The sequence below is a fragment of the Chenopodium quinoa genome, unplaced genomic scaffold (assembly GCF_001683475.1).
Source record: "Chenopodium quinoa cultivar QQ74 unplaced genomic scaffold, ASM168347v1, whole genome shotgun sequence".
NCBI lineage: Eukaryota > Viridiplantae > Streptophyta > Magnoliopsida > Caryophyllales > Amaranthaceae > Chenopodium > Chenopodium quinoa.
The window spans coordinates 859027-884422 of record NW_018742410.1 but is presented as its reverse complement, the minus strand read 5'-3'; the positions used below and the strand labels follow the sequence as shown (position 1 = coordinate 884422).

General features: G+C 35.1%; 5 protein-coding genes across 6 annotated transcripts; 3 read left to right on the top strand and 2 right to left on the bottom strand.

The window, feature by feature from the left end:
- Nucleotides 1-718: 718 nt before the first annotated feature.
- Nucleotides 719-4498, bottom strand: LOC110705608 (flotillin-like protein 3). Of its 2 annotated transcripts, XR_002508108.1 has the most exons (4): nt 3800-4498; nt 3121-3522; nt 1788-2684; nt 719-1317 (listed from the first exon to the last, which is right to left on the bottom strand). XR_002508108.1 is itself a non-coding variant. In XM_021883515.1 (3 exons), exons 1-3 carry the CDS (start codon nt 4325-4327, stop codon nt 2181-2183), a joined length of 1434 nt encoding a protein of 477 aa, XP_021739207.1. In that variant the 5' UTR covers nt 4328-4498; the 3' UTR covers nt 719-2180. The 2 variants fall into 2 exon arrangements, 1 of the variants encoding a protein (XP_021739207.1); XM_021883515.1 differs by having other exon boundaries at nt 719-2684.
- Nucleotides 4499-8104: 3606 nt separating this feature from the next.
- On the top strand, nt 8105-11147 carry LOC110705591 (flotillin-like protein 3). Its single transcript, XM_021883490.1, has 3 exons — nt 8105-9087; nt 9208-9609; nt 10110-11147. The coding sequence occupies exons 1-3, from the start codon at nt 8560-8562 to the stop codon at nt 10626-10628; spliced, it is 1449 nt and encodes a 482-aa protein (XP_021739182.1). The 5' UTR covers nt 8105-8559; the 3' UTR covers nt 10629-11147.
- Nucleotides 11148-11198: 51 nt separating this feature from the next.
- LOC110705599 (40S ribosomal protein S11-like) lies at nt 11199-13533 on the bottom strand. Its single transcript, XM_021883500.1, has 6 exons — nt 13415-13533; nt 13287-13327; nt 13069-13169; nt 11844-11988; nt 11682-11771; nt 11199-11558 (listed from the first exon to the last, which is right to left on the bottom strand). Exons 1-6 carry the CDS (start codon nt 13424-13426, stop codon nt 11468-11470), a joined length of 480 nt encoding a protein of 159 aa, XP_021739192.1. The 5' UTR covers nt 13427-13533; the 3' UTR covers nt 11199-11467.
- A 1151-nt stretch (nt 13534-14684) lies between these two features.
- LOC110705585 lies at nt 14685-19573 on the top strand. Its single transcript, XM_021883476.1, has 9 exons — nt 14685-15024; nt 15201-15418; nt 17220-17401; nt 17494-17778; nt 17855-17913; nt 18015-18051; nt 18170-18241; nt 18506-18830; nt 19133-19573. Exons 1-9 carry the CDS (start codon nt 14889-14891, stop codon nt 19493-19495), a joined length of 1677 nt encoding a protein of 558 aa, XP_021739168.1. The 5' UTR covers nt 14685-14888; the 3' UTR covers nt 19496-19573.
- Nucleotides 19574-23509: 3936 nt separating this feature from the next.
- LOC110705574 (putative protein TPRXL) lies at nt 23510-24975 on the top strand. Its single transcript, XM_021883467.1, has one exon. It carries the CDS (start codon nt 24020-24022, stop codon nt 24692-24694), a length of 675 nt encoding a protein of 224 aa, XP_021739159.1. The 5' UTR covers nt 23510-24019; the 3' UTR covers nt 24695-24975.
- The last annotated feature ends 421 nt before the right edge of the window (nt 24976-25396 follow it).

Below are 25396 nucleotides of genomic sequence, written 5' to 3'. Positions count from 1 at the left end.
AATCGGATTTTTTTTTAACATATATAGTTGTGGTGGGTGGTGGCTGCTGGAGTTCGGTGTTTGGGGTTGGGTTGGGATTTTAATTTTTTTTTTTCTTATTTTTTTATTTTTTTATTTTGGGGCTACGATGTTTTGTTTCGACGGCGACGGTGGTGATTTTAGGTGGGTGGTGGGGTGGTTTGCTTAGGATGGGTGGTTCGGGTTGGGTGGGGGTTGTGGGTGCTTATTAGGATGCGTGGTAGATCTGGATTGGGTGGTTCGAGTTGGGTGGGGGTTGTGGGTGCAATGCTTTGTTGCCTAGTTTCAATAGTAAGTGATACTTTGTTTTTAAGCATTTCAAGATATTTTGTTAATTTACAAAGCCTTAAGCACATATCTTAATTTACATTTGCTCACTCCCTAATTAAAGGACATATAAAATGAAAGAGATAAATAAGAATCCATAGTCATATAAATTATACATAGTCATCGTATACAACAAGCGAGGTACCATACATTATAACATTCACAAGTAATGATGAAACTAACGTCAAGAATCTCATTAAACGCACCCTTGCTCTACTTAGCTTTCTTATGCTGTCCTCGAAGAAGTAGTAGCAGGAAAGGATACATGCTTTAACTAGATAAAACCATACATTTGTTCCTCTGGTAAGGATTAATCAACATAATATAATTACAACCGGAGAAATATAATCACTAATAAACACAAAACTTTTAAACGATATTATCATTGAATGTTTGATGATTTACATTGGAAGACGACATTCATATTTATACTAAAGTAAGTCTAACATGGGAAATCGTTGAAGCCTTGAATTGAAGGATCTTTATATTTGGGCATAAACTAAGAAAACATGTTAAATCTAAAACTTGGGCATAAACCATATAGGAGAAGAATACTGAAAAATTATATCAGTTGTTATTATACCAGTGCCTCTATGATAAAATGGTTGAATTTTTTTCCGTCGCCATGTCAAACATACCCATATCGCGGCCACGGACTTTTGTTTCGATACGATATTTCCAATGATTAGTTTCATCATCAATGAAGTAGATAGTATTTTGGTGGCAATTAGGAGCCTTTGATATATGAAGAGCAATGGCAATATTATCACCAAGAAATAACAAATGTTCACCCAGATCCTCAACCTGCTTCCATGACTCTTTATTTTTTATGGTGCATACCTTCTCGCATGACTTAGTTGTGTTACCAACATATTTATAAACTACGAAACTAATAGTACGATAGCAATCTCCGTTGGACCAACGCTTAGCAATCCTAGTACGGAGACGCCGGTCATCATATTTTAGACAACTCTTCATATAGCGCAAGACAAGAAGCAAATCACGTTAGAAAATCTCAAAATATTTTATAAATATTCCCAAAATATATCTCCTACTATAACAGAATTACTAGTTTATCTACCGTATATTCTATCAAAATTAATTGATAATATTTTTTTAAAAAAATCGATTAAAAAAAAAACTCACCATTAACAGCAATTCAATAAACTCTTTAAAGTCTACAATTTCTCATGGATTTAATTGCTTCTAATTCTCTAACACAACTTATTGATCCGTAATATTTTAAATTTTTTTATGAAATATATCAACACAACTTTTAACTAATTGATAATATTAACAATAAAAATTCGAGAAAAAAAAACCTAAGACAAGTATAATTGAATTACGAAACAGAAATTAAGAATATGAACAACAAAAACAATTCATGGAAAGAGATCTAGCAACCACACCAAACCAACAACGAAAAGAAACCAATGCCGTACCTATTAGAGTTTCTTGAGTTTATTGAATTAAGAGTAGTTCGCCGCTTATTGTGATTTGTAATTTGTGATTTTTTATAACCGTGTTTGACATCATCACACGTTTATATAGGAGACAAAACTCTCCTCAAAAAAATTTAGGAGACAAAACTTAGGGGACAAGGACTTTTATACCGCCTAGAAATAGGATAACTGCAAACCCCTACACAATTAAACAGCCCAACCCCACCTTTATGGGCCTTATCCAAAAGTGCAAGTCCAGCCCATCTTTGTCATAACAATCAAAATCATTTTTTTTTTTATTTTTATTTTTTGGGTGCAAATAACAATAAAAATCATCAAACAAATTGAATTTACAATAGCTTGCATTCATACATGGAAAATTGAGGTAAAACCTCAATTATTGTCCTTAAGTGAGGCCAACCATGCAGGCGGAAGCATCCCAGTTTGTTCTTGAACTGTCTTGAATAAAGGTGGCAAAGTCCGATAAATATTTGCGACCTCAGCCATTGCGGTGCCACCAGCCGAACCCTCGCCAACATTACCTCCATTTGTCCATACACTAATCGTAGGCTGCAAGCCCTTAATACCTTCGGCATTAATTTTAGCAATGTCTTGAAACATGCCGTTGTTAATCATCATATAGTCCCTTAGTGCGACGTAGTTGCCCCCAAGTGCCTCTAGTAAGGTACGTACATATGTGCCTTGTGCTTGTGCAAGTGCTAGTATACCTTCTGCCTCTTTTTGCTTTGCATAAAGTTCGGCATCAGCTGCTTGTTGACGGGAGTAAAATGCTGCTTCGGCAAGTTTTTTTTGGGCTTCAGCCTCCTTTTCTTTCTTGAATAGAGTTGCTTCTGCTCCTTTTTGTTGTTGGTATAACTCCCAGTTTGCTTCTTGTGCCTTTTTTATTTTCACATTTATCATTATTGTTTCAGTTTGGTACTTTTTTTTCTTTTTTATTTCTCTCCATTTATTTTTCTTTCAAAGCAATTATATATGACTGAAAGCATGTTTATTGCTTTCTAACAAAATACAATAACTTACAAGTATTTCTATACTAAGTAACGTCAAATTTATAAGGTATTCAAAGTTTATGAATTAAAAGTATTATATTGGATTGCTATAACAATATATTTGTAGTATTTCGTATACTAGTATGCATTTGTGAAATAATTATATATTGAGATTACATGAGTATATTGGATATCAATATGTAATTTTTGTTAAAATAGGGTACTGTCTAACTTTAAAAGTTCATAAATGTCAAAATTATATGACCAATTATGACTATATTTGCGAGTTATACTTAAGAAAAATTGTATGAAGTAGTACTAACCTTAGTTTCATACTCAACACTAGCTTTACTCAAAAATTCAGCCTTCAATTTTTCAGTTTGAGTCAAAGCATTCATCCTCTCAACCTCTGTTTGCAACTCTGCTTCTCTAAGTTTGACTGCTTTCTCAGCTTCCACCTCAGCAACCTGTGTTTCTTTAGTCCAACTAGCCTTTTTTGTTGCCAACTCAGCATTTGCTTCTGCCACCTCAGCCAATCTTTCAAATTCATATATTTGCACCTCTGCCTTCACTTTTATCTCCTCTTTCTTTGCTCCTCCACTTCTTTGCACTGATATTATCTTCGTTTCTGCATCAATTTTCGACGCATTTTGCAGCGTTTCTCCGTCTCTCAGCTTTGATCCTATCTCCCCCTTCTTCCTAGCTTCTGCAACATCGATCTTGGCCTAGTGTTAAAATATGTTACGAATAAATTGTTAGTACTTAAATATGTTACAAATGTTGCCTAGTAGAGATACATGAGTTTTTTTTTTTTTTTTTTTTTTTAAGGGAAAGTTCCAAGAATAGATTTAGCACAAATATTAACGCGTCTATTAAATCATGTTACATCTTAATATGATTAGGAAAGGTTTGAACAACATAATAACATGACGACCAGCTTATAGACATGTACTAGTGACACAGTCGAGCTTATAATAAATATAAAAAAAAAAATCTCCAAACCTGATTGGCAGCCTCCATTTGGGTCTTTTGCCCCAAATAAGAAAAGTATTCATGGCCAGGAATATCTACCAATTGTTTGATATTTGCATTATAAATTAGCAGTCCAAATTGATTAAGCTCAAGCTGCACCTTTTCAAAGACTTCCTCCTTAAACTTCTTCGCACCACTAAAAACCTCCTCCATGGTCATGGAGGCAACAAGTACTCGTGTTTCACCCTCGATCACACCTTGGACAAGCTCCTCCACATGGTGGGAGCGCTTGTCATGAGGAGCAATAAGCTTGGCATACTTGATAAGGCTATCATCATCGTCGACCCTAGGCCCAATGGTAAACACTGCAGGAAGGATAAAAGGCAGCTTTTCCGAACTCATGGCTTGTACCTCGAAGGTGTAGTTGACCGGTGAGATGTCGAATTTGGTGCATGACTGCCCTGGTAAAATCCAAGCCTTCTTCGCTAGCTTTATATCCGTGATTCCAACCCCGGTTACTACTAAGTATTCTGATGCACTCGCTATCTCGAACCTCATCTTATTCTAACTCAAAGATACTTGATATACTACTATAATATAAGAGGTCTCTTCAATAAGGTAGAAAAATATGGTAGAAGAATTTTTGAAGAACAGCAATAAGGTGCAACAAGTTGGACTAATTCGAACTAATTTGATCTGATGTACAAAAGTCGAATGAGGACCCACCTATTGTACATCCTTAGAAGCTCTAGGTGGGCGATTTATATTAAGGAATATGCTTGTGAAATTTCATACTTTTTCAATATTAATTTGCAAGTAGAAATCACATAACAATTTACTTTGGAGTGTCGAATTAAATTCATTTATGGTAGACTTTGACTAAGCTAAATTATTCAAGCAACCACCATGGCACCATACTTTGGTTGTGCATTTGTTTGACTATTTCATTCGTTAGTAAATGATATTCATATCTTTGTTAGCAATTATATATACATATAAGGATACTAATCTTCGTTGTAGCTCATTTTCAAACGTTGAACGTGGGCGATTGTATGAATTCCATTGTAGTTATTTGTTCCATATACATACAATTTGAAATAATCTATATGCAAATGGGGTAGTTTTTTAAAATGATCTCCTATGAGAAGTAAGAAGTCTTCAATAAGATCAGTTGACATTATGCGCAAGAACTTGGAATATTAATCGAAACATATACTTTGACAAATAGATAGTACATACTCGTATTATATAATAATTATGTTAGATTGATCATCGCATATATATGATAGAGGCCAAATTTAATTTAATGAGAAAAGAGAGACTAGTCACGTAATCTATAATATTATTAAAACACAAAGGGACAACATGTTAATGCATGTCATGTGTAACCGATCCCTCAATATGATTTGGTGCCACATCATTACTATGTGTCACCCTTACAAGTCATCACTCTTTATCTCTTCATATGTGTAACTTTCGCATTTAATTTTTCCTAGATAGTAATTTCGAAGTGATTGCATAGTAAATTATAATTAATTTGTAAGAAATAATGTTGGGAATATAGGAAAATATATTATTGTGATATATTTTCCATATATATCTTATGATATTATATTTAGAATAATAATAATATATGATAGAGTTTATATTGTGTAGGTTATCTTATGTAGGCTATAAATAATAGCCAAGATCATCAATACAATTAAAACTATTCTCTCATAAATAATATGTCATGGTATCAAGAGCAGGTTAAATCTTGGGACCGTTCACACAAATTCTCTTCCTGCCGGTGGGTTAGAATATTAAACCCACCGGTGGGATTCATAAATTTGCTTCCGCTATGCAATAGTATTGCTCTTTGAAATTTCTATTTTTTTTTATTTAATCTTTTTTTTTGGAATAACCATGTGAAACGTGATCAATATGAATGGTCATATGTGATTTGGTTAGGTTGTAGTGTTTGAGTGTGCTTCCTCCATTATTGCATCTCCAAGGAGATGAAGAAAAGCCACGTTTGGCGTATTATTTATTATTTAAAAAAAAAATTGCAAAAGAACACGGACACCAGCAAAGGGCCTGGCAAAGAAGATCACGGATACCAGCAAAGGGCCGTGGCAAAGAAGATTACGGACACTAGCAAAGGGGCGTGGAAAAGAAGACCACGGACACCAGCAAAGGGCCGTGACAAAAGACCACGGACACCAGCAAAGGGCCGTGACAGAAGACCATGGACACCAGCAAAGGGCCGTGGTAGCAAAAGTTCTTTTTTTTAAATAAAAAAAAATTGAAGGCGACATCAATAGAGTAGTGCAACTCGATCAACTTCAACAAAGTGCGAATTTCCAATCATAACGTTCGTGTTACTGCCGTTACGATTGCGGGAGGGTGTTGAGAATATAGGAAAATATATTATTGTGATATATTTTCCATATATATCTTATGATGATGTTATATTTAGAATAATAATATATCTTAGTGATATTTTAAGATAGATTTATGTAGGCTATAAATAATAGCCAAGATCATCAATACAATTCAAGCTATTCTCTCATAAATAATTTGTCAAATAATTAGTCACCTACTAATGGTTATTAATTCCTTGAATACTAATATTCTTGATTAAATACCAGTTAAGCAATTATACATAATAATATTTACAAGTATATAACTACATCGCTCTTTCTATTCCCATATTTTTTTTCCATTTATTTAATTTTACTTTACACTTAAGGTATAATTTTTTACTTTTTGTATTTAAACAAAATCTTGGTCAACTACATTTTGTAACAGCTAAAACAACGTGTGAAGTGATGAATGTGTGATGCCTACAAGTTTTAAGTCCTTGATGTAGATTACGGAAGTCCTGCTGTTAGCTCATATAGAGCTACCTAATCATGGATGATGGATCCATTACTGAGAACATCAACAGTACAAGTTTTGACATATACGCACTTTTGGTCTAGTACAAGTTGTTAGTTTTCAATTTGATCACACATCCAAAAGCTCACAGTGTTACTGCTTGTTGTCGAGTTGAACCCCCTAGCTTGTCAAGGCTCATTAGGGCGATCGTGCAAAGATGAGTGAGTTAAATCAATGAAATTCTTATTGTTGCTTATTGCATGTCAAATTGTCAACATTCTTATTGTTGCTTATTGTCATAGAAGAGTTAATTTGCAGATGATTAAATATTTTTACTTTTGACTCGAAGGAACCTTAAAATTGTTGCTTATTGTTATACGAAGAATATGAAGTTCTTCCCATCAATAAAAAAATATATGAAATTCTTTTTTAGGTTTGATTCGTTCCTTTGTCCGTGCATGGATGTGTGGGAATCTACTCAAGATACGGGGAGAGCCCCCTCTGATAACAGATGAGAAATCAAACCTCCATCATGGGGGAGGGGGGAGATGGAGGGACTAACCATCCCTCTCTAACTCCTAAATCCTCCACTAGCCTTGCTTGATAACTAAGGTACTTTATGAAAATGGGCTATTGGGTTGCTGATATGCGCGCTCAAGAGTTGCTGAGAGAGAAGATTAGTTCGAACCATGGCATATTTGTCATCATCAATGCCAACCAGAAATTGATGCAAAATCTCCTCGTCCCTGTCCTTTTCATATTTCGCAGCGACATCACAAGAACAAGCTCCACACTCACAGCTGTGTGGTGGTTTGAGGCGCACAAGATTGTCAAAATAACCCATCAATTGATTATAATAGTCCTCGACAGTCATGTTGCTCAATTTTTTGCAATTGGTGATTGAAGCCCTTAATTGTTGCAACTGAGGTCCGCTAGCTTCACAGTATCGTTTCTCAAGATATTCCCATAGACGCTTGGCTTCGTCAGCATAAGGGATTGAAACAGCTACTTCATCAACAAACCCAAATTTGCGCCTAGATTTCAAGGACAAAGAAATAGTCCTAGTCCTAGACTTTATCACCCTTCAAGATCACGTGAGTAATCAAGTTTTCGGGTTGATCGCCTGAGTCAAGGTAGAAAGGGGAAGAAGGATCAATTTTGCCGTCCCACCATTGAAAAAAATATAGAGTATTTAGGGTTTAGAATTGTAGTGGCTCCGATACCATGTCAAGAATAGAGAGAATAGTGTTGTGTATTTTGTATTAGAGTATGCACAAGTATATATATAACCTAAAGAGATTAGGGCTCATAACACACGGCCCAAGAGCTATACACTAAATAGGCTTAACAGTAAACAATCTCTCACGTGCAACAATAATTAGAAAATGAGTTACAATGAAGATTTTATATTTTATATTGCTGACTAAGTATATTATATACAAGTAGGCAAGTAGCTGCTTACATATAAGTTACCTTTCGACTTTCGTCTATTAACAAAATGATCAAATAAATGCACAAAGAATGTAATTGCCGGACGATTACTTATATTGAATTTTATTCAGTCAAAGTCGACAACTATGATTATTATTATTCAATAATCAAATAATTTCATCTATTCAGTCAAAGTCTACAATAGATGTTTTGATTCAAAAAAAAAAAAAAAGTCTACAATAGATGTAAAATGGTTTCATATGTCCACTTGCAAATTACAAGTTTTGAAAAATTCCTTGTTTTATACATCTCTTATCAAAAAAATAATTCTTACCAATCATAAATCATTCTGCATTCTTAAGATTGTACAACAGTTTGATCTTGATTCGTGTATCATATAATTAATCTCAGGTTAGTCCAAATTGTTGCACCTTGATCAGCATTGAATTTTTTTGCCATTATATATCAAGTATTTAATTTGTGTGTAAAAGAAAGACAAAATGTTGTACTGTATAGCGAGTGCATCAGAATATTTAGTAGTAACCGGGGCAGGAATTTCGGATATAAAGTTAGCCAAGAAGGCATGGGTTCTACCAGGGCAATCATGCACCAAATTCGACATTTCACCGGTCAACTACACCTTCGAGGTGCAAGCCATGAGCTCAGAGAAGCTGCCATTTATCCTGCCAGCAGTGTTTACCATAGGGCCTAGAGCCGATGATGATGATTCCCTCATGAAGTATGCCAAACTCATTGCTCCTCATGACAAACACTCCCGCCATGTGGAGGAGCTTGTCCAAGGTGTGATCGAGGGTGAGACACGAGTACTTGCTGCCTCCATGACCATGGAGGAGGTTTTTAGTGGGGCTAAGAAGTTTAAGCAGGAAGTCTTTGAAAAGGTGCAGCTTGAACTTAATCAGTTTGGATTGCTCATTTATAATGCAAATATCAAGCAATTGGTGGATATTCCTGGCCATGAGTACTTTTCTTATTTGGGCCAAAAGACCCAAATGGAGGCTGCCAATCAGGTTTCTATATGTTTTTTTTTCTTTTTCTTTTTATAAGCCGATCATTGTATTATGTTGTTTAATTTAAACCTCTCATAATTAAGTACTAACTTATGATACATCTTTTAACATGTACACTAGGCCAAGATCGATGTTGCAGAAGCAAGAAAGAAGGGTGAGATAGGGTCAAAGTTGAGGGATGGAGAAACGTTGCAGTATGCGTCAAAGATTGATGCAGAAACGAGGATAATATCAGTGCAAAGGAAAGGAGGAGCACAGAAGGAGGAGATAAAGGTGAAGGCAGAGGTGCAAATATATGAGAATGAAAGGTTGGCTGAGGTGGCAGAAGCGAATGCTGAGTTGGCAACAAAGCAGGCTAGTTGGACTAAAGAAGCACAGGTTGCTGAGGTGGAAGCTGATAAAGCAGTCAAACTTAGAGAAGCTGAGTTGCAAAGAGAAGTTGAGAGGATGAATGCTTTGACTCAAACTGAAAAATTGAAGGCTGAGTTTTTGAGTAAAGCTAGCGTTGAGTATGAAACTAAGGTTAGTATCACACCTTTACAATTACTAAACTAAATTATACAAGTATAACTTATCTTGATTATAATTTGACAATAAAAAGAGTATTCATGAACTTTTTAAAGTATGACAATAACCTAGCTTATTGAAGATTAAAAGATGATTGATATGCCGGATGTTTGTGTAGCTATGTAATCTCCAATATGTCATCAATATGAATCTCAGTATATGCCTAACATTGCAAAAGAACATATTATTACTCATATAGCACAAATGCATATTGTTAAAGCGATCTAATACAATTAACCTTTGAGTACATTGTAACGAATATACAGAATATTACACTTGCACACCGCTCCTTTTCAATTTTATAATGTTTCCTCTATCTTATTAGTAAGAAATTTTGACACAATTTATACAGTAAATAGTGGTTAGAATTGCATCTTAAACTGGAGGTTGGATACAGTATTGACCACTTTGGTCCACTAACACAAACTAAAACTATTGTCAAAATGTGAAAAAAGGTACAAGAGGCAAATTGGGAGTTATACCAACAGCAAAAGGCAGCGGAGGCAAATCTATTCAAGAAAGAAAAGGAGGCAGAAGCACAAAAGGCACTTGCTCAAGCAGCATTTTACTCTCGTCAACAAGCAGCTGATGCCGACCTTTATGCAAAGCAAAAGGAGGCAGAAGGTATACTAGCACTTGCCCAAGCACAAGGCACCTATTTACGTACCTTATTAGAGGCACTTGGGGGCAATTACGCAGCTCTAAGGGACTATATGATGATTAACAATGGCATGTTTCAAGACATTGCTAGAATTAATGCTGAGGGTATCAAGGGCTTGCAACCTAAGATTAGTGTGTGGACAAATGGTGGTGATGGATCGAATGATAAGACAGCCGGCGGTACAGCAATGGCAGAGGTCGCAAATATCTATCGGACTTTGCCACCGTTGTTTAAGACAGTTCAAGAACAAACTGGGATGGTTCCACCTGCATGGTTGGGCTCACTCAAGGACACTGGTCATACATATGATTGAGACAATTTTATTTCGAATTAGGCCCTCACTTGACCTTATATTTGTTGAAATAAAATTATTTTTACTGAACTAAAATTATTTTTGCTGAACTTATGTATTTATGCTGTTCTAGATTTATTTGCTACTCAAAGTTTGTGACTAAACGTTTTGTTATTGAGTGGTCTATATTCTTCAGTCATTGTATCATTCGTATGACAATAATTTTAGTAGAGTTTTTGTCGCCAACTAATATGCAATCCGCATTTGCATCTAAATTGATATATAAAATTAAGGGAACAAAAAAAATGGCATTCTGTATTTGAATAGAATTAGTTTACATTAAACCAGAAATGTGGTTTCAGATCCTGTTTTTGACATATTATTGATTTGATAGGAGCCATAGGATGAATTAAATTAAGATATTAACCATAGGATTTACCACTGCTTATTCGCATCACAAACTCACAACAATACAACCCAAAAATATATCGACAGAACGTCTCAAAATGTAACTGCAACCAAATTGTTTAAGGTGGGAATGTTGCGTCAACCAACAACTACCAGACACGAGTAGAATATTCATACACCTTATACCAGCTAAAGATCTATCGGCCAGAGTTTAGCCAATCAACTGAAATTTAAGTACGATGAGAAAGCTCAAGCAAAAAGGGTGCCAATAATTTATAAACCATGAGAAAACAAATTAGCCGACAAAATCAGATTTAAGGAACTGAGTTGATAAAAACATACTCTAAAATCAATCATAGAAACACTTCTACGAGCATAAGATAATACATGAACAAGGTTTCTTCTGACTGCTTTCTCAACTTCTAAAGAGTAGAATGTGATCAAAATTTGGTTTACAGTCCAGTGAAAGCCTTCTTGCCACCAGTCGCTGCACCAGCGGGGATGACCTTCAAGACATTAAATCTCACTGTCTTTGAGATAGGCCTGCAAGGTACAACAATAGAAGAGATACATTCAATACAATTCCAAGTAATCAAATTAGAACAACACATCTTATAATTCACACAGCAAAAATTGACAACGTTCAGAGAAAAAGGATGAACAGACCTGCACTGGCCAATGATCACATGGTCACCTTCCCTCACACGAAAACAAGGTGAAACATGGGCAGGGATGTTGGAGTGCCTCTTCTCATATCTAAGGATACATAAAGCTTAATCAGTGAAAATTTGAAAAAGAATATTCAAAGATAAGCTAACTATGACCAACCTTTGGTACTTCTTGATATAATGAAGATAGTTGCGACGAACAATTATGGTTCGCTGCATCTTGGCACTGTGGCAGGTACCAGCAAGGATACGACCTCTGATAGAAACGTTGCCTGTAAATGGGCATTTCTTGTCGATGTATGTTCCTACACAAAGGTAAAGTATGTGAGCTGCATTGAACAGAGTTCCATAAAATAGTATGGAGTCAATACATGACTCTACAAAAGCATTATGCCTTTAGAAAAGGCATATTAAGGAAAAAAAAAAAAGAATGAATATTGGCCTTAAATATAGTTCGTTATATGACTTGGGACATTTAACGTCCTCATTCGTTATATGACTTGGATCAAATGAAATGTATTCCTTAAGGTGCATAGTCTGCTATTTAGACTCACAGAATATCTAGATAATGATCAATTAAGCAATACAAATAACTATAAACAGCAATCAGAATCAGAATCTTACAAATGCTTGGTATTCCTAATTGAAACTGAAATCCTTGCAACTCTTTCAAGTAAAAAACAGATACAAATGACATGACACGATTTATCACAGATGCCACAAGCATAGACACAAGTTGGAAAAGGACACTCTTTGGTGGCAAATGAATAGTTCAAATTTGACAAAAAAAAAGCAATTAGATAGTGTATAAACCCTATAAGCAGGCAGTGCATGTAAATTAGGCCACTAAGAGTTCCTATAACTTAAATCAGATACCATAGCACATATTCAATCAATCAAAAGCCTTAATCCCATAAAGCACATAGTATCATCCAAAATTGCTAACTTCAAAATATCAAAAGATTTGAATCCCACAAATCAACTAGGACAAACTACAAACAACATTGTATCAAAAACATATGATCCCAAACTTCAAAGTTCAAACTATTGATACTACAACTACAAAACCGCCAGAGATATTCGATCTCCTTGAAATTTAATTCAGCATCTCACACTAAACCAAAATACAGCAAACTAAAGCACACATTACATCAACAGTTATCCAGTACTCAGTCTCCTAACAAAAACTTAAACACTAATTCTAGTCATTTAACAAGAAATAATTGTTCATCAATTCATACATTTTAAAGCATTAACTAATAGAACTATACAAATACACATAACAAGCTTATTTCAACCTCAATTATTATATAATGCTTTCAAAATACGCCAACCATATTGATGATTTCAACAACCAAAATTCATCAAAACATAAGAGATTATACCTTCGATGGCATCACGAGGAGTCTTGAATCCCAAACCAATACTCTTCCAGAACCTGTTACCTCCCTTTCCAGGTCTCTTTCCTTTACCAGACTTGTTCGACCTACAGATTTCCATAAATGACCAATTTTCAATCAAATTCAACCTCAAAAAACTCGAATTCAAACAAATCGCAGCTCAAATTCAACAGAAAATTACAGAAAAATCGATGATCACTTACGAAAGGAACACCTTCGGCTGCTTCAAATAAGCCTTCTCCGTCTACCAATATAAAAAATGAAAAATAATAAATATTCAATTGATTTTAATACAGCATTACGAAGAAATAGATAGAGGACAGAGAGAAACCTGTTCCGCCATTGTTAGGGTTTTGCAGAAGCTTTCCGAGGAGAGAGAAAATCGTTACGGCACACTCACTGAAACCCTAATACTAATACAGCTTGAAAGAAGTGGAAATGAAAGAAATTTTAGTTATATAGTAAGCCGACTGAAGTAGCCCTAATTGATTTTAATTACCGAAATATCCTTAGTTCTGTTTTGGGTTTATTGTTTGGGCTCTTGGATGTAAAGCCCAGATATTTGTTTGGGCTTTTAGATTTATGGCCCGGTTATTTTTTTGGGCTAAAAGCCTGAATCTTGTTGTGTTGTTTCTTGCTAAATGTAAAAGGATTTGATTGGAGTCAACAAAGACACAAAATCATGATTTTCTTGAAGGTTGAGCTCTATCAAAAGTTTGTCTTATTGCTTTTTCAACTTTTTGGACCCCACAATTCTTCTGAGGCTCAGTTTTCAATTTTTTTTTGGCTACAAATTTGCAACTTTCCATCACCATTGCTCTCCAAAATGCCCTTGTTTTTAATTGATTGGATTGTGAATAATGCATTTATCAAGGTGTTATTTTATTGAATGAAATGCATATATCAAGATTCAAAGTGTTATTTTATTGAATGGAATGCATGTATCAAGAACATAAACTATTGTGAATAAACTTACTGGTTTAGTTATTTTGTGTTTACATAAACGAAGATAAAAGGGACTAAAGGGTTAATATAAACGAAATTTGTCATCACTTTCTCAAAATCAATTAACAAGAATGCTTTACAAGTATATTTATATGAATATTGTTGCATTAATTGTGCAAGCTTGAATAAAATACACCTAATTGTGTGACCTGACTATTTTTCCATAGGTTTTAGCAACTTTTACATCAAAATCATTCTTTTTACCCTTATATTTGACCTAAAACTTATTAAAGTGCAAGTAAACAACTAATCAGCAAAACATCCTTGTAAATAACTAGTTTCACCAACTTATAAACTCCAAACACACATATATTATATGCTGGTAGTTAATAGTTTAAAAAGATGGTTAAATAATTCTAGTTTCATCATATTTTATCAGCTAACGATTATCAACTAATTATTAGATGAAGGCATGTAATTTTTCATTTATTTAAGATAACTTGAACTTATTTTTCTTTTATTTACTCAAATAATCAAACTTACAAAAACGTATTTTGTTTTATACTCATGTAACTATTTTTTTTACTATATAAATTACGTAATAAATTGAGGAGAACACCCCCTAAAAACCACTTCGATAGCACAAATTAAATCGGAAAAGGGCATTTGAGTAAAACCAAAAATTCTTTCCTGGTGGTGGGGTTCATGTTTCCTCAATCCTCACCCTCTAGTCCTAACCTTGACACTATCTAGTCACTATCACTTCACACTTCTCTACTATCCCTTTCCTCCAATCCCCATTGTTTCTTCTTTCCTCTCACCATTTCTCTGCTCAAAAAACAGAGCAAAAAATACTCATAATGCTAAACCACTACACTAGTAGTAGTAGTAAAGTAGTGACTTCAATTCATCTCCTACCTACATTACTATACTTGTACTTGCTCACTTTAACACTTATAGTAGTTGCTACTCCCGCTTCACTCCCTCCGTCTCCAGGTACCATCTCGTAAATTCTTGTATTAGACGGTCTCACAATCCAACAACATACAATAACGTAATTTCTTCGCGTTTCTAATACATTATGGTCAGACCGTCTGATACAAGACTTATGGTTAGTTATCGTTTTTACCATTTTACCCCTTACTATAACTTTTTGTTGCTTGAATTTTTAGGGTGGGAAAGTGAAGGAAATTATACAAATAATGGGGGTGAAAGGGGAATTTCGGAGGGGCCGAGTATTGGTGGAGGAGTGGGAGAAGGGTATGGTGGTTACGGAGGAGAAAGTTCGTTGATGACATTGGCACCAAGAAGAACTCATAGAAAGGATCCTTTAGATGGTTTTAAGTATTATAATGGTGGTTGGAATATATCTGACCGCCATTACTGGGCTGTAAGTTTTCTTCTTACTTCTTATCTTCTTTTCTTGTTTTATTCATGCGTACATTTTGGATTTTTCTTGGAGGGTAAAAGAAACAAATAAACGTATAAATTAGGAATGATAACTTGGTTAGCATGAAGGTAAAATAAAGAGAAATCAAGGATAATCTAGTCCTTTGAGTTTTTTTTATTAGGTGACTCAATTAGCTAGTTACATACTCGAAACTACATGTGAAAGTAGGTAAAACAGGGTTTCTTTACTAATTAATGATTGTGAGATGGAAATGAAGGACAAGTTGATTAACTCGTGAATAACATTAAGTAAAAAAGTTTTCTTTTCATAAAGAGTTAGGCATGTATCAATATAACATTAGGCAAAGAAGTTACAATTGAGTACTAACCTACTACTGCTAAGTTTTGGGCAAATAACATTAGGCAAAATACCAATATGCCCTTAATGAACCAATATGTCCTTGAGGATAGAGGACACAAGGTAAAGGCATGACTAAATTGTCAAATTTTACCTTTTCTTTTATTAGTTGTCTAACTGTTAAACAATAACTCCATATCCGAGACATCTGAGAACTTGAGCAACAAATGCATCCAATGCCTAATGGTCGCTTTTACAAGGAGAGAATAAAACTAGGGGTGATGACTTCATAAATACTGCAAGGTTTGAGGTAGTGCTACACGTCTACAATAGTACCTAAGCTGCTAACATGGTCTCAAAATGTGTACATTGCTATTCCTAGTGGCCAAATTATAATTGTAAATTTGAAATGCACTTATTACTTTGAACTTTATGATCGAAATGGGTCTCTATCTTTATGGATTTGGGCCCAATGCTGCATACTTTAGGTATTGTGCATAACTCCTAAAAAAATCTTCATAATTTCCAGCTAAACATTAATTTAATCACCCCATCTTTATTAATCATAAGTATTTTATTTAGTGAAGATAATACTTCTACAATACATTGATTAGGGAGAAGAAAAGGGGGAAAAAGGATGAATGGTGGGACCAGATATTTGACTGAAACTACTGGTTGAATACAACCTGTCACAAAATTTGTGGCATACTTTAGGGAAATTGGAGAGTTTTGAACAGATCCTAATATTAGTACACTGATCATTTGAAGAACTTTGTCACCAAGTTCATGTCATGTTTGATTCGTTAAAGTACCCTCCAAAGGCCCGGGCCCTATAGCGCAAATGAATTGCTGGTTGTAAGTTGTAACGTTGATGGTGAAATTTGAATTAGTAATGTGGCAACTAATTTCATATAGAGTACGTGCATGAGTTTAGCATTGTACTATGCAATAAGGCTACTCTCTTTAGCATCACATTTTGTGTCCTTTACAATTTTTTTGCAAGAGTGCACTAAATGATGATATTTTTTTTTTACTAACCAACCTTATTTTACAAACTGACTACACTTATTCCCTTATTCCCTTATATTTGCATTCTTAGGTAATTATGTAGTTTGTACATTAGTACAGAACAAGCTAATGAGAAAGAAGATGAGATTTAAGTGGGATGAGTATGCTATTTCCAAGAGTGTCATCGACCAATGTCATGAAAATCTAATTTAATTCAATGTAAAGTCGATTTTAGAGCTGTGATTAAACTCATGAGAATATGAGATAGGCAAAGGCAAAGCGAAAATATCAGCAGCATTGTCTTTCAGAGACTTGAAACGTAGCTTAATATATCACCAAGATTTGACTGCTAATTATATTTCATCTTTCTTACTGATTGTAACTTCTTTTGTAGCTCAAACCTCATAACATTCTTCCTTATTTTGTTGTATTTCAGTCTGTTGGATACTCTGCTGCTTCGTTGTTCATCATGTCCTTAGTCTGGTTCTTTGTCTTCGGGCTGTGTTTGTTAATTATTTCTATCTGTCACTGTTGTCAAAGGGAGCAGCGCATTGGCTATTCACGTATAGCTTACGTTCTTTCACTCGTACTTCTTATACTCTTCACACTCGCTGCAGTGTATGCTCTCCCCTTTATGTCTACCAGTACCACTAGAACATCTTAGTTTAACAAATACACATTCTTAATCCGTCAATAATATTTTGTTTCAGTGTTGGATGTCTTGTTTTGTATAATGGACAAGCAAAGTTTCATCGTAGCACTGTATCAACTTTGGAATATCTTGTGAGTCAAGCTGATATAACCGAATGGAAGCTCAACAATGTGTCCAGTTATCTTTCGTCAGCAAAGCAGATAGGAATTCAAAATGTTTTCTTGCCTTCTAATGTGCAAACTGACATTGACGACATAGACATGAAAATCACTGCTGCTTCTAGCTTCCTGGATCACCAGTCGACTAACACTGCTGATGACATACGAGAAGTATTAGATTCTGTGTAAGCACTAAAATCTACTTCAACTAAATAACCACCAAATTTACAGCTACAATTGATCATGTTTGTGTTTCTGCAGGAGGCTCGCCCTCATCATAGTTGCTGCCATCATGCTTTTCCTGGCATTTCTGGGATTCTGTAAATCACTTTGGCTGTTAGCTTTCTATGATCTCAAATTTTCCTCTTTGGCCTTTGTGAACTTAACATGCTGATTGTTTTGTGCCTTTCTTTTGTTCCAGTGTTCTCAATGTTCGGTATGCAAGTTCTTGTCTACACGTAAGAGACAAACAGATCTTGAATATATGTTACCATTACTTACAATTAACTAAACTTAGCTTCTGCAACTATCATTACATTCATATGACACTTAAGATGACTATTGGAAATCCTGCAGGCTTGTGGTTTTTGGATGGATTATATTAACTGGGACTCTTATCTTGTGTGGCGTATTTCTTCTGTTCCACAAGTAAGTATTGGGTTGTAAAAAACTTCTGATACTTAGAATAATAATCACCATAATATGTTGACTGGTGAGTTTAACACAATAGCTTTGTGGACTCATCGAACACCATGCTTAGTATGTGGTACACGAACACCATGAGCCCTTATCACCAAGCTGTATGCCTATAATATTGTTCATATCTCATAAGCTTGCAAGTACTCTAATACTGCTCGATTTTCTTATATCTTTGTCTTGCTTAACAGTATTTACTTGTTTGTTCCTCACCAGTGTGGCCACAGATACTTGTTTGGCTATGCATCAGTGGTCTTTGAACCCAACGGCTCATACAGCATTAGATGAAATACTTCCTTGTGTCGACCCTGCTACTTCACAGGAAACCTTGAAGCGTAGCAAGGAGGTTACATCTCACCTTGTGGACATGGTTAACTCAGTCATATCCAATGTCTCTAACATCAATTTTGGCGTGCAATTTAAACCTTTTTACTATAATCAGTCTGGTCCTCTATTGCCATTTCTTTGCAACCCATTCACACATGATTTGATGGACCGTCAATGCTCTCGGGGTGAAGTTGATTTGAACAATGCTTCTCAGGTAACAGACCAACCAACCCTTTTTCAAACTATTTGTACTTTCCACATTCATGTTTCAACACTTTTATGCCAACTTATATATATCTAGCAAATTTTGGTTCTATATGCACCCATCTAAAGTAAATATTAGCCTCAAATTATTTATCTCAAGTTTGGTAGAGATGAATTTCTTGAATAAGCTTGCACAAAACACACTTGAATATTTCGACAAGCTAGGAAAGTTTCTAGGGGCAGTAGTGCAGTACACTTTCAGATTGCCCTGCAATCCCCTGCTAACAACACTGGCTATTTTTCCTCTTGCAGGCTTTGGGTAACTATGTGTGTCAGGTTGATCCAACTGGGATATGCACTACTACAGGCCGTTTAACACTGGCCATGTATAACCAAATGATTGCCGCGGTGAACGTGAGCTATGGCTTGCACAACTATGGTCCTGACCTTGTTGCATTACAGGACTGCTCTTTTGTCAGGGAAACCTTCACAAGCATATACACCGATCATTGCCCTGGTCTTCGACGCTATAGCAGATGGGTGTATGCAGGATTGGTTTTGGTCTCTTTTGCAGTGATGTTGTCCCTCATCTTCTGGGTGATTTATGGTAGAGAACGTAAGCACCGGTTGTATACCAAAAGGCGGTTAAGCGAAGGTAATTACAAGAAATCTTAATGAGTAAATTGATTACTAATTCTTGCTGTAATTCTGATACTATTGCTATTAATGAATTTTAGAATTTTAGCTTTGTCATCGTTTTGTTTACTACGTTTTGCGTAGATTTGCTTTGCCCTACAAGGCTATAAGTATCAATAATCTAATTGGTACTAATTGTGTTAAGAAACCTAATGTTGACACGATACTAGTTATTACTCTATATAAAATACGTTACAAGCAAAAAAAAATAGAATTATCTTCTACTATCAGCATGTGTACTGCTCCTCAATTGGAGGACAAACATAAAGTCATAAACTACATAATCGTGTAAGAGGAGGCATTTGGATATGATATTTACTCAAAATGTACCCAAATGATTGAGCTCTAATGTCAGGAAATAATTAATGAGATTAACTAGTCACTTCTTTGTGCTTAAAGTCCTTATATTATGGACTGTATTGCCAAGGAGTTAACAGATGGACATGTGCATATGCAATTTAAGAAGACTTTCTTGGGATTTGAATCACTTATTATGTGATCTGATCTAAATTTGATTTGATGCGGAGTATTTTGAAAAAAATTGAAAACTTTGTGTTGAAATAAGTTTAGATGAATTTAATAAAGCACGGACACACCATCCAATTGTCATACATGTACCACATATATGTAAAATATACCTACATACGTGTTAGACACATAATAAGACACAATTTAATTTTCTTTACTTGGACATACAGTTAATTATTAAAAAAATTAACCATTGAACTATACATACTCTGTATCATAATATGTGTCTTTTAATGCAAACAAAATAAGTCATGCCCTATAATTTTACTCTCATGTAATGTGGAATTTAAGAAGGAAGTTGAGAGGAAAGTTATTTAAATACTCAATAAATGAATTATAATTGTTGATCGAGAGATTGAAATTTTGTACTACTTCGTGCTACATAAATAGTTAGCAATTTAACAAAACAAATAATCTCATGAAAGTCATTAAGCTAATGTATACTTATCATACATGGAGTATAATTGTTCCTAGGTTAAAGAATATTGCATAGATCAAGTGTGTAAAGGCAAATAGGCATTGTGGCAAATCTAGCAATGACCATTGAATTTTACATTTCAAGAACTCCAATAAGGATTCTTTAGGATGACTTTTCCTTGTTTTATTTTTCTTATTTCTGGACAATCTAGAATTTTATTGGTGGAGATCATCATTTAATTGATAAACTTTCTTTCACTTCATACTTCAAGAAAGAAGTTTATGTAAAGTTGTAGGTCAATGTATTCAATTTGATCGAAGTGTTTGCTCAACATAAGAAGACAATGTATAAACATAAAAATAAAATAAAATAAAATAAAAAGTAAAAAACGAAAATTTCGTCTATATTACTTACTGTCATCAATAGATTTTTCTATCTTAGTATATCACCAAACGGAGAAAATAAATAAATAAATATTTACATGAGCCATTGATCCCGTTAGACAAGTTCAGCATAAATTTCTTCCTCAGATTTCTGACAAGTTCAAAATTTATAGTTCTAACCACCTAGATATTTAAGCTGTCCAAATTTTAAATTGATTTAATACTAGTTAGATCTTGTAAGAAAAGTCAATTGTATTGGTCGTGTCAACATGGAGCATGAGTTTGATAGCTTGATTGTTTGAACACCTCAAGTTAACATTTCAACAGCTGTATTTGTGCATTTCCTTACTTTGAAATTAATCAATTGTTCTCTCTTAACGACCCAACAAATTAAGGAGTGTTTACATACTTACATTATAGCCCTTAACTCTTCAACGGCTTTTAATAACGAATTATTAACCTTTATTTGTACTCGTATAGTCTTATTAGTTATTACATATTAAAACCGAATTTTACTAATTCATTACGGAGTATAAATTTTCATATTTGTGTTAGTTACGTTAATATTTGATGTGCAATGGCTCAAGAAGATGTGTATATATACATAGGTTCTTGCACAATTTTATGTGAGAAAGTTTTTTTTTTTTTTTTTTTTTTTTTTTTTTTTTGACAATAGCATGTGTGAAAGTTGATGGTGCTGAGTACAAGTTGAAATATGGTATTTTTGCAAGAACTTACTGAGAATATTTTGAATATAAAATCAATTTTACACCCTTTAATACTCTAAATAATTGTGTGTATCATTATACGTCAATTAATCATTCCAAATCACATAATAGTCAACACTATTTTAAACTGACTTTTATGATTACTTGATTACCGACTTAACCAATAGGAATTGAATCACTAAACTAAATGTCAAAATACAAATCCTTTATCAACTATGACACCCAATATTCACGAGTGGTACGATGTATTACGTATACTCTCCTTAAATAAATACGGAGTACCTCTTACAAATTAAAATGTGTCAAGGTGACTTGAAACTTTGGGCAACTCAAATTGAAGGAAAGTCTTGTGCGTAGCATATGTTCAACTTCCCCTTTAAGTGCATTGGCTCAAGTCACATTCATAGACATAATATAAGCCAATAGACATGTTCACATCCATCATCACGTTATTGGTATGAAATGGTGAAACTCATCTGTCAACCCACTCTTCGATCTACACTTTGTCATTAACTGATAAGTGATAATCATGTATAACCGACGCTTTTTATTCCTATTTAAAGTTCAACGATTTCGTGAAGAACAACTAGCTACTTATCCTTCTTAATCAAAAGTCCCTTAGCATCCCAACCAAAAAATTAAGAAAAAAAAGTTTCTAGTTTAAACTAGTTAAGTTTGATCCAAAAAATTAAGAACTCGATCTACAAACTCTACCAATATGAAGTTATCCCTATGGAATCGTTAACGGGTCCATATTACAATTTTTGACATGTAGATTTGCAATTATTTGTTAAGACCGGTAACTTTAATCTAACGATCTAAATTTAGCAAAATATGATCCTAAACTAAAGCTAGGCACGGGCCGGGCTGGCACGCGGGCCCGCCGGCACAGCACGGCACAGCCCGAGTTGGTGGCCCGTCGGCGTGTCGTGGGCCGTGCCACGACAAGGGCTGAACTTTACGGCACGAGCCCGCCCCTTGGTCCGCCGTGCGAGCCCGCCGGCACGCTAATTATATATATATTTATAATATATAAATATAAATATATATATTTATAATATATAAATATATAAATTATATATTAATATATTTATATATATTTAATAAATATAATATAAGTTATAAATATAATAATTTTATAAATTATATACATTATAATATAAGTTATAATTTTATAACTTATTAACCATTAACAAAAAAAAAAAAAAAAAAAAAAAAAAAAAAAAAATTGGAAATTGCCAAGCCCGCCAGGCCAGCATGAAGGCCGGCACGACACGAGCCCGCCAGGCCATGGGCTAGCCTGTGAAATTGGTCGGCATGGCACGACACGACAATCTGGGCATGCCGGTGACCGTGGCCCGCCAGGCCCGGCACGGCACGATGTCCAGGTTTATCCAAAACTATCAAAAATGAATCCTCGTCATATTCATTACGCACTTTGTTTAAAATTTTCCACATCAATGATTTATACTTCGTACTATATTTTAACTCTATCAATTCAGGTAATCATGTAAAGATACTCAAAATAAAAGTAAAGTAAAACAAGATTTCCAAAATAGATCTATTATAAAGGTATTATTGTTGAAAATAGAACTTTGTACTCTTTGTTACGAAGTACTTCCCCTATTGCAATATACTTACCAATTACCATACAATCTTATAAAGTATATAAATCTATCCAACATTTTAACTATCAGTTTAAGTTTTGGTTGAGTTAATCATTTAACATGGTATCAAGAATCAGCATAACACAAAGGGGTTCAAATCTCATACACCCCTACTTTCAAGTGGAATATTTCGCGCTGGGTACAAAGGGGCTCATGCCGCATTCACACTTTAAGCCCTTCAAACTCTCATGTAAGGAGGCGTGATAGAGTATATAAATCGATCTTGAATTTCAATTACAGTATCATAAATGGTAGCGCCAACAATCGATCATTCGGTCGATTATACAGAGTACAAATTTATCATAAATTTTCAACTTAATATGGGGTATCACATACAACTATACAAATACCGATATACGAAGTACGAGTACATTACACTGAAATACGTAACATAGAATAGTGTATTTTGTAAACAAGATCCCTAAAATTAAAAAAAATAAGAGACGTGTCGACCAATATAGCAGGCCACGAGAACCCGTTGAAAAAACGCCATAAATCCCGTTCTCTTCACATTTACACCCACTTCAATCCTAGCCGTTAGATCCCCACTGCCTCACCCGCACTTCCTTCTTTGTCCACCTCCTAATTACTAATCCGGCCCTAACAATTCCCCAAATTTACTAATCATACCCTTACCCCAACTTTCTATAAAACGAACACTTTCATCTCTTATTACGCAGTTTGCCAAACCATCTCCCCACCTCGGGGCCCTAAAATTCCCAAAATACCCTTCCCTCCATTTTTTCTCTCTCCCCCTTTTCTTCTTCAAGCTTTCATCAATGGCGGCATCTTCAAAATCCCGCTCTAATGCTCCAGTTCTCCCTGTAACTTTCCCTTCCTTTCAACGTTCACTTTCTCCTCCTCGTAGATTTTCTCACTCTTCCTCAAATTCATCTTTGCCGTCGTCATCTCAACCGTCCGATCCGTTTTCCTTTTCATCTCTACCGTCGAATTTCGCATCATCGTCGTCTTCCTCACCTCTGTCATCGTCGATGTTCCACCGGTCGTCGTCTCCGACGAGAGTTAATCTCTCTTCGACGAGTACTGCGCCGTTTCGTATCTCACTCAGCCACCGCTCTCACTCTCCGAACTCACGCGTTTCGGTACGCGATCAAGTCGTTTCGAAACCTGCGAGTATAAAGAGGACGTGTATGTGCTCTCCTACGAATCATCCTGGTTCGTTTCGGTGTTCTTTGCACCGAAACGCTGCTCGAAACGGGGGCGATTCTCACTCGGTTTCGTGCTCGCCAAGTCGACTGAATCTTCGGCGATCTGCGATGACGAACTCGCTTGTGAGAATCGGTACCGTTGAAGGTGATTGGGTGAAACGTGCTTTAACGGCTCTGATTCGTCCGTCGTCTCATCAACAGAAAAGGAGATTCGATTTTCAGCGTCGTCCTAGTCGTCTTCGTATCATGTCGAAATCTGGTAATGGTGATTATGATGTTCGTTGATGTGGTTTCAAAGGTTGGTTGAAATTTGAAATTGAATTTTTCCGCCATTTTTGCCGAGTTTCTGCTCAAATTTGCAAAGATCTGATGGTGATCATGGAGGAAGATGATGGATTCTGAGAATCTGGAGATTTTTGGTTTGAATGTTTGAACAATTTGGACATTGTAGCTTGTACATAATCAGTGGACCTACAAAAAAAAAAATTCTACAGATATTTTAAATCTAATTAATCGATTTTAAGCATTAATTAGATTTAATACAAGTAGAATTTCTATGTTCTGGATCAATTTTGAGGAGTTTGATTTCTGTTTTTTTTTTTTTTTTTTGGGTGATTGAATTTGAATCCATCTTTCCGTTTTTGTTTTTGTTGATCGGCGCGTATTGAGTGTGCGCGTGTTTTGTGTGCAGTCGTCTAGGTTGGACGTAACCGTTACGTTCGCCGTGAAAATTTGTAGGCAAATACCGTTTGTCGACGTATATTCCGTTCAGTTTGTTCGTTTTGCACATCGTCGCCGTTGATTTGGTCTCGCCGTCATTTTTATACGTTGCCTCCATTTTCAGGTACTTTCTTTTTTACCTTTTTTTTTTTTTTAATTTTTTTTTACTGTGTTATAACCTCATTTTTACTGGTTACATTAATTTCGTAATTTACCTCTTTTGGTTACATGTGGCAGACTTCCAGGTGAAAATTGGATCTTGTAGCC

Coding starts and splice junctions, on each gene's coding strand:
- LOC110705608 (XM_021883515.1), bottom strand. CDS start 4,327: ATGAGGTTCGAGATAGCGAGTGCATCAGAATACTTAGTAGTAACCGGG. Junction 3,523..3,799: donor AAATGGAGGCTGCCAATCAG/GTTTGGAGATTT, acceptor TTTTAACACTAG/GCCAAGATCGATGTTGCAGA. Junction 2,685..3,120: donor GTGTTGAGTATGAAACTAAG/GTTAGTACTACT, acceptor AAAATAAAAAAG/GCACAAGAAGCAAACTGGGA.
- LOC110705591 (XM_021883490.1), top strand. CDS start 8,560: ATGTTGTACTGTATAGCGAGTGCATCAGAATATTTAGTAGTAACCGGG. Junction 9,088..9,207: donor AAATGGAGGCTGCCAATCAG/GTTTCTATATGT, acceptor CATGTACACTAG/GCCAAGATCGATGTTGCAGA. Junction 9,610..10,109: donor GCGTTGAGTATGAAACTAAG/GTTAGTATCACA, acceptor ATGTGAAAAAAG/GTACAAGAGGCAAATTGGGA.
- LOC110705599 (XM_021883500.1), bottom strand. Junction 13,170..13,286: donor CAGCCGAAGGTGTTCCTTTC/GTAAGTGATCAT, acceptor GGAAATCTGTAG/GTCGAACAAGTCTGGTAAAG. Junction 11,772..11,843: donor TATATCAAGAAGTACCAAAG/GTTGGTCATAGT, acceptor ATGTATCCTTAG/ATATGAGAAGAGGCACTCCA.
- LOC110705585 (XM_021883476.1), top strand. CDS start 14,889: ATGCTAAACCACTACACTAGTAGTAGTAGTAAAGTAGTGACTTCAATT. Junction 17,402..17,493: donor CTCTTCACACTCGCTGCAGT/GTATGCTCTCCC, acceptor ATTTTGTTTCAG/TGTTGGATGTCTTGTTTTGT. Junction 17,779..17,854: donor CGAGAAGTATTAGATTCTGT/GTAAGCACTAAA, acceptor GTGTTTCTGCAG/GAGGCTCGCCCTCATCATAG.
- LOC110705574 (XM_021883467.1), top strand. CDS start 24,020: ATGGCGGCATCTTCAAAATCCCGCTCTAATGCTCCAGTTCTCCCTGTA.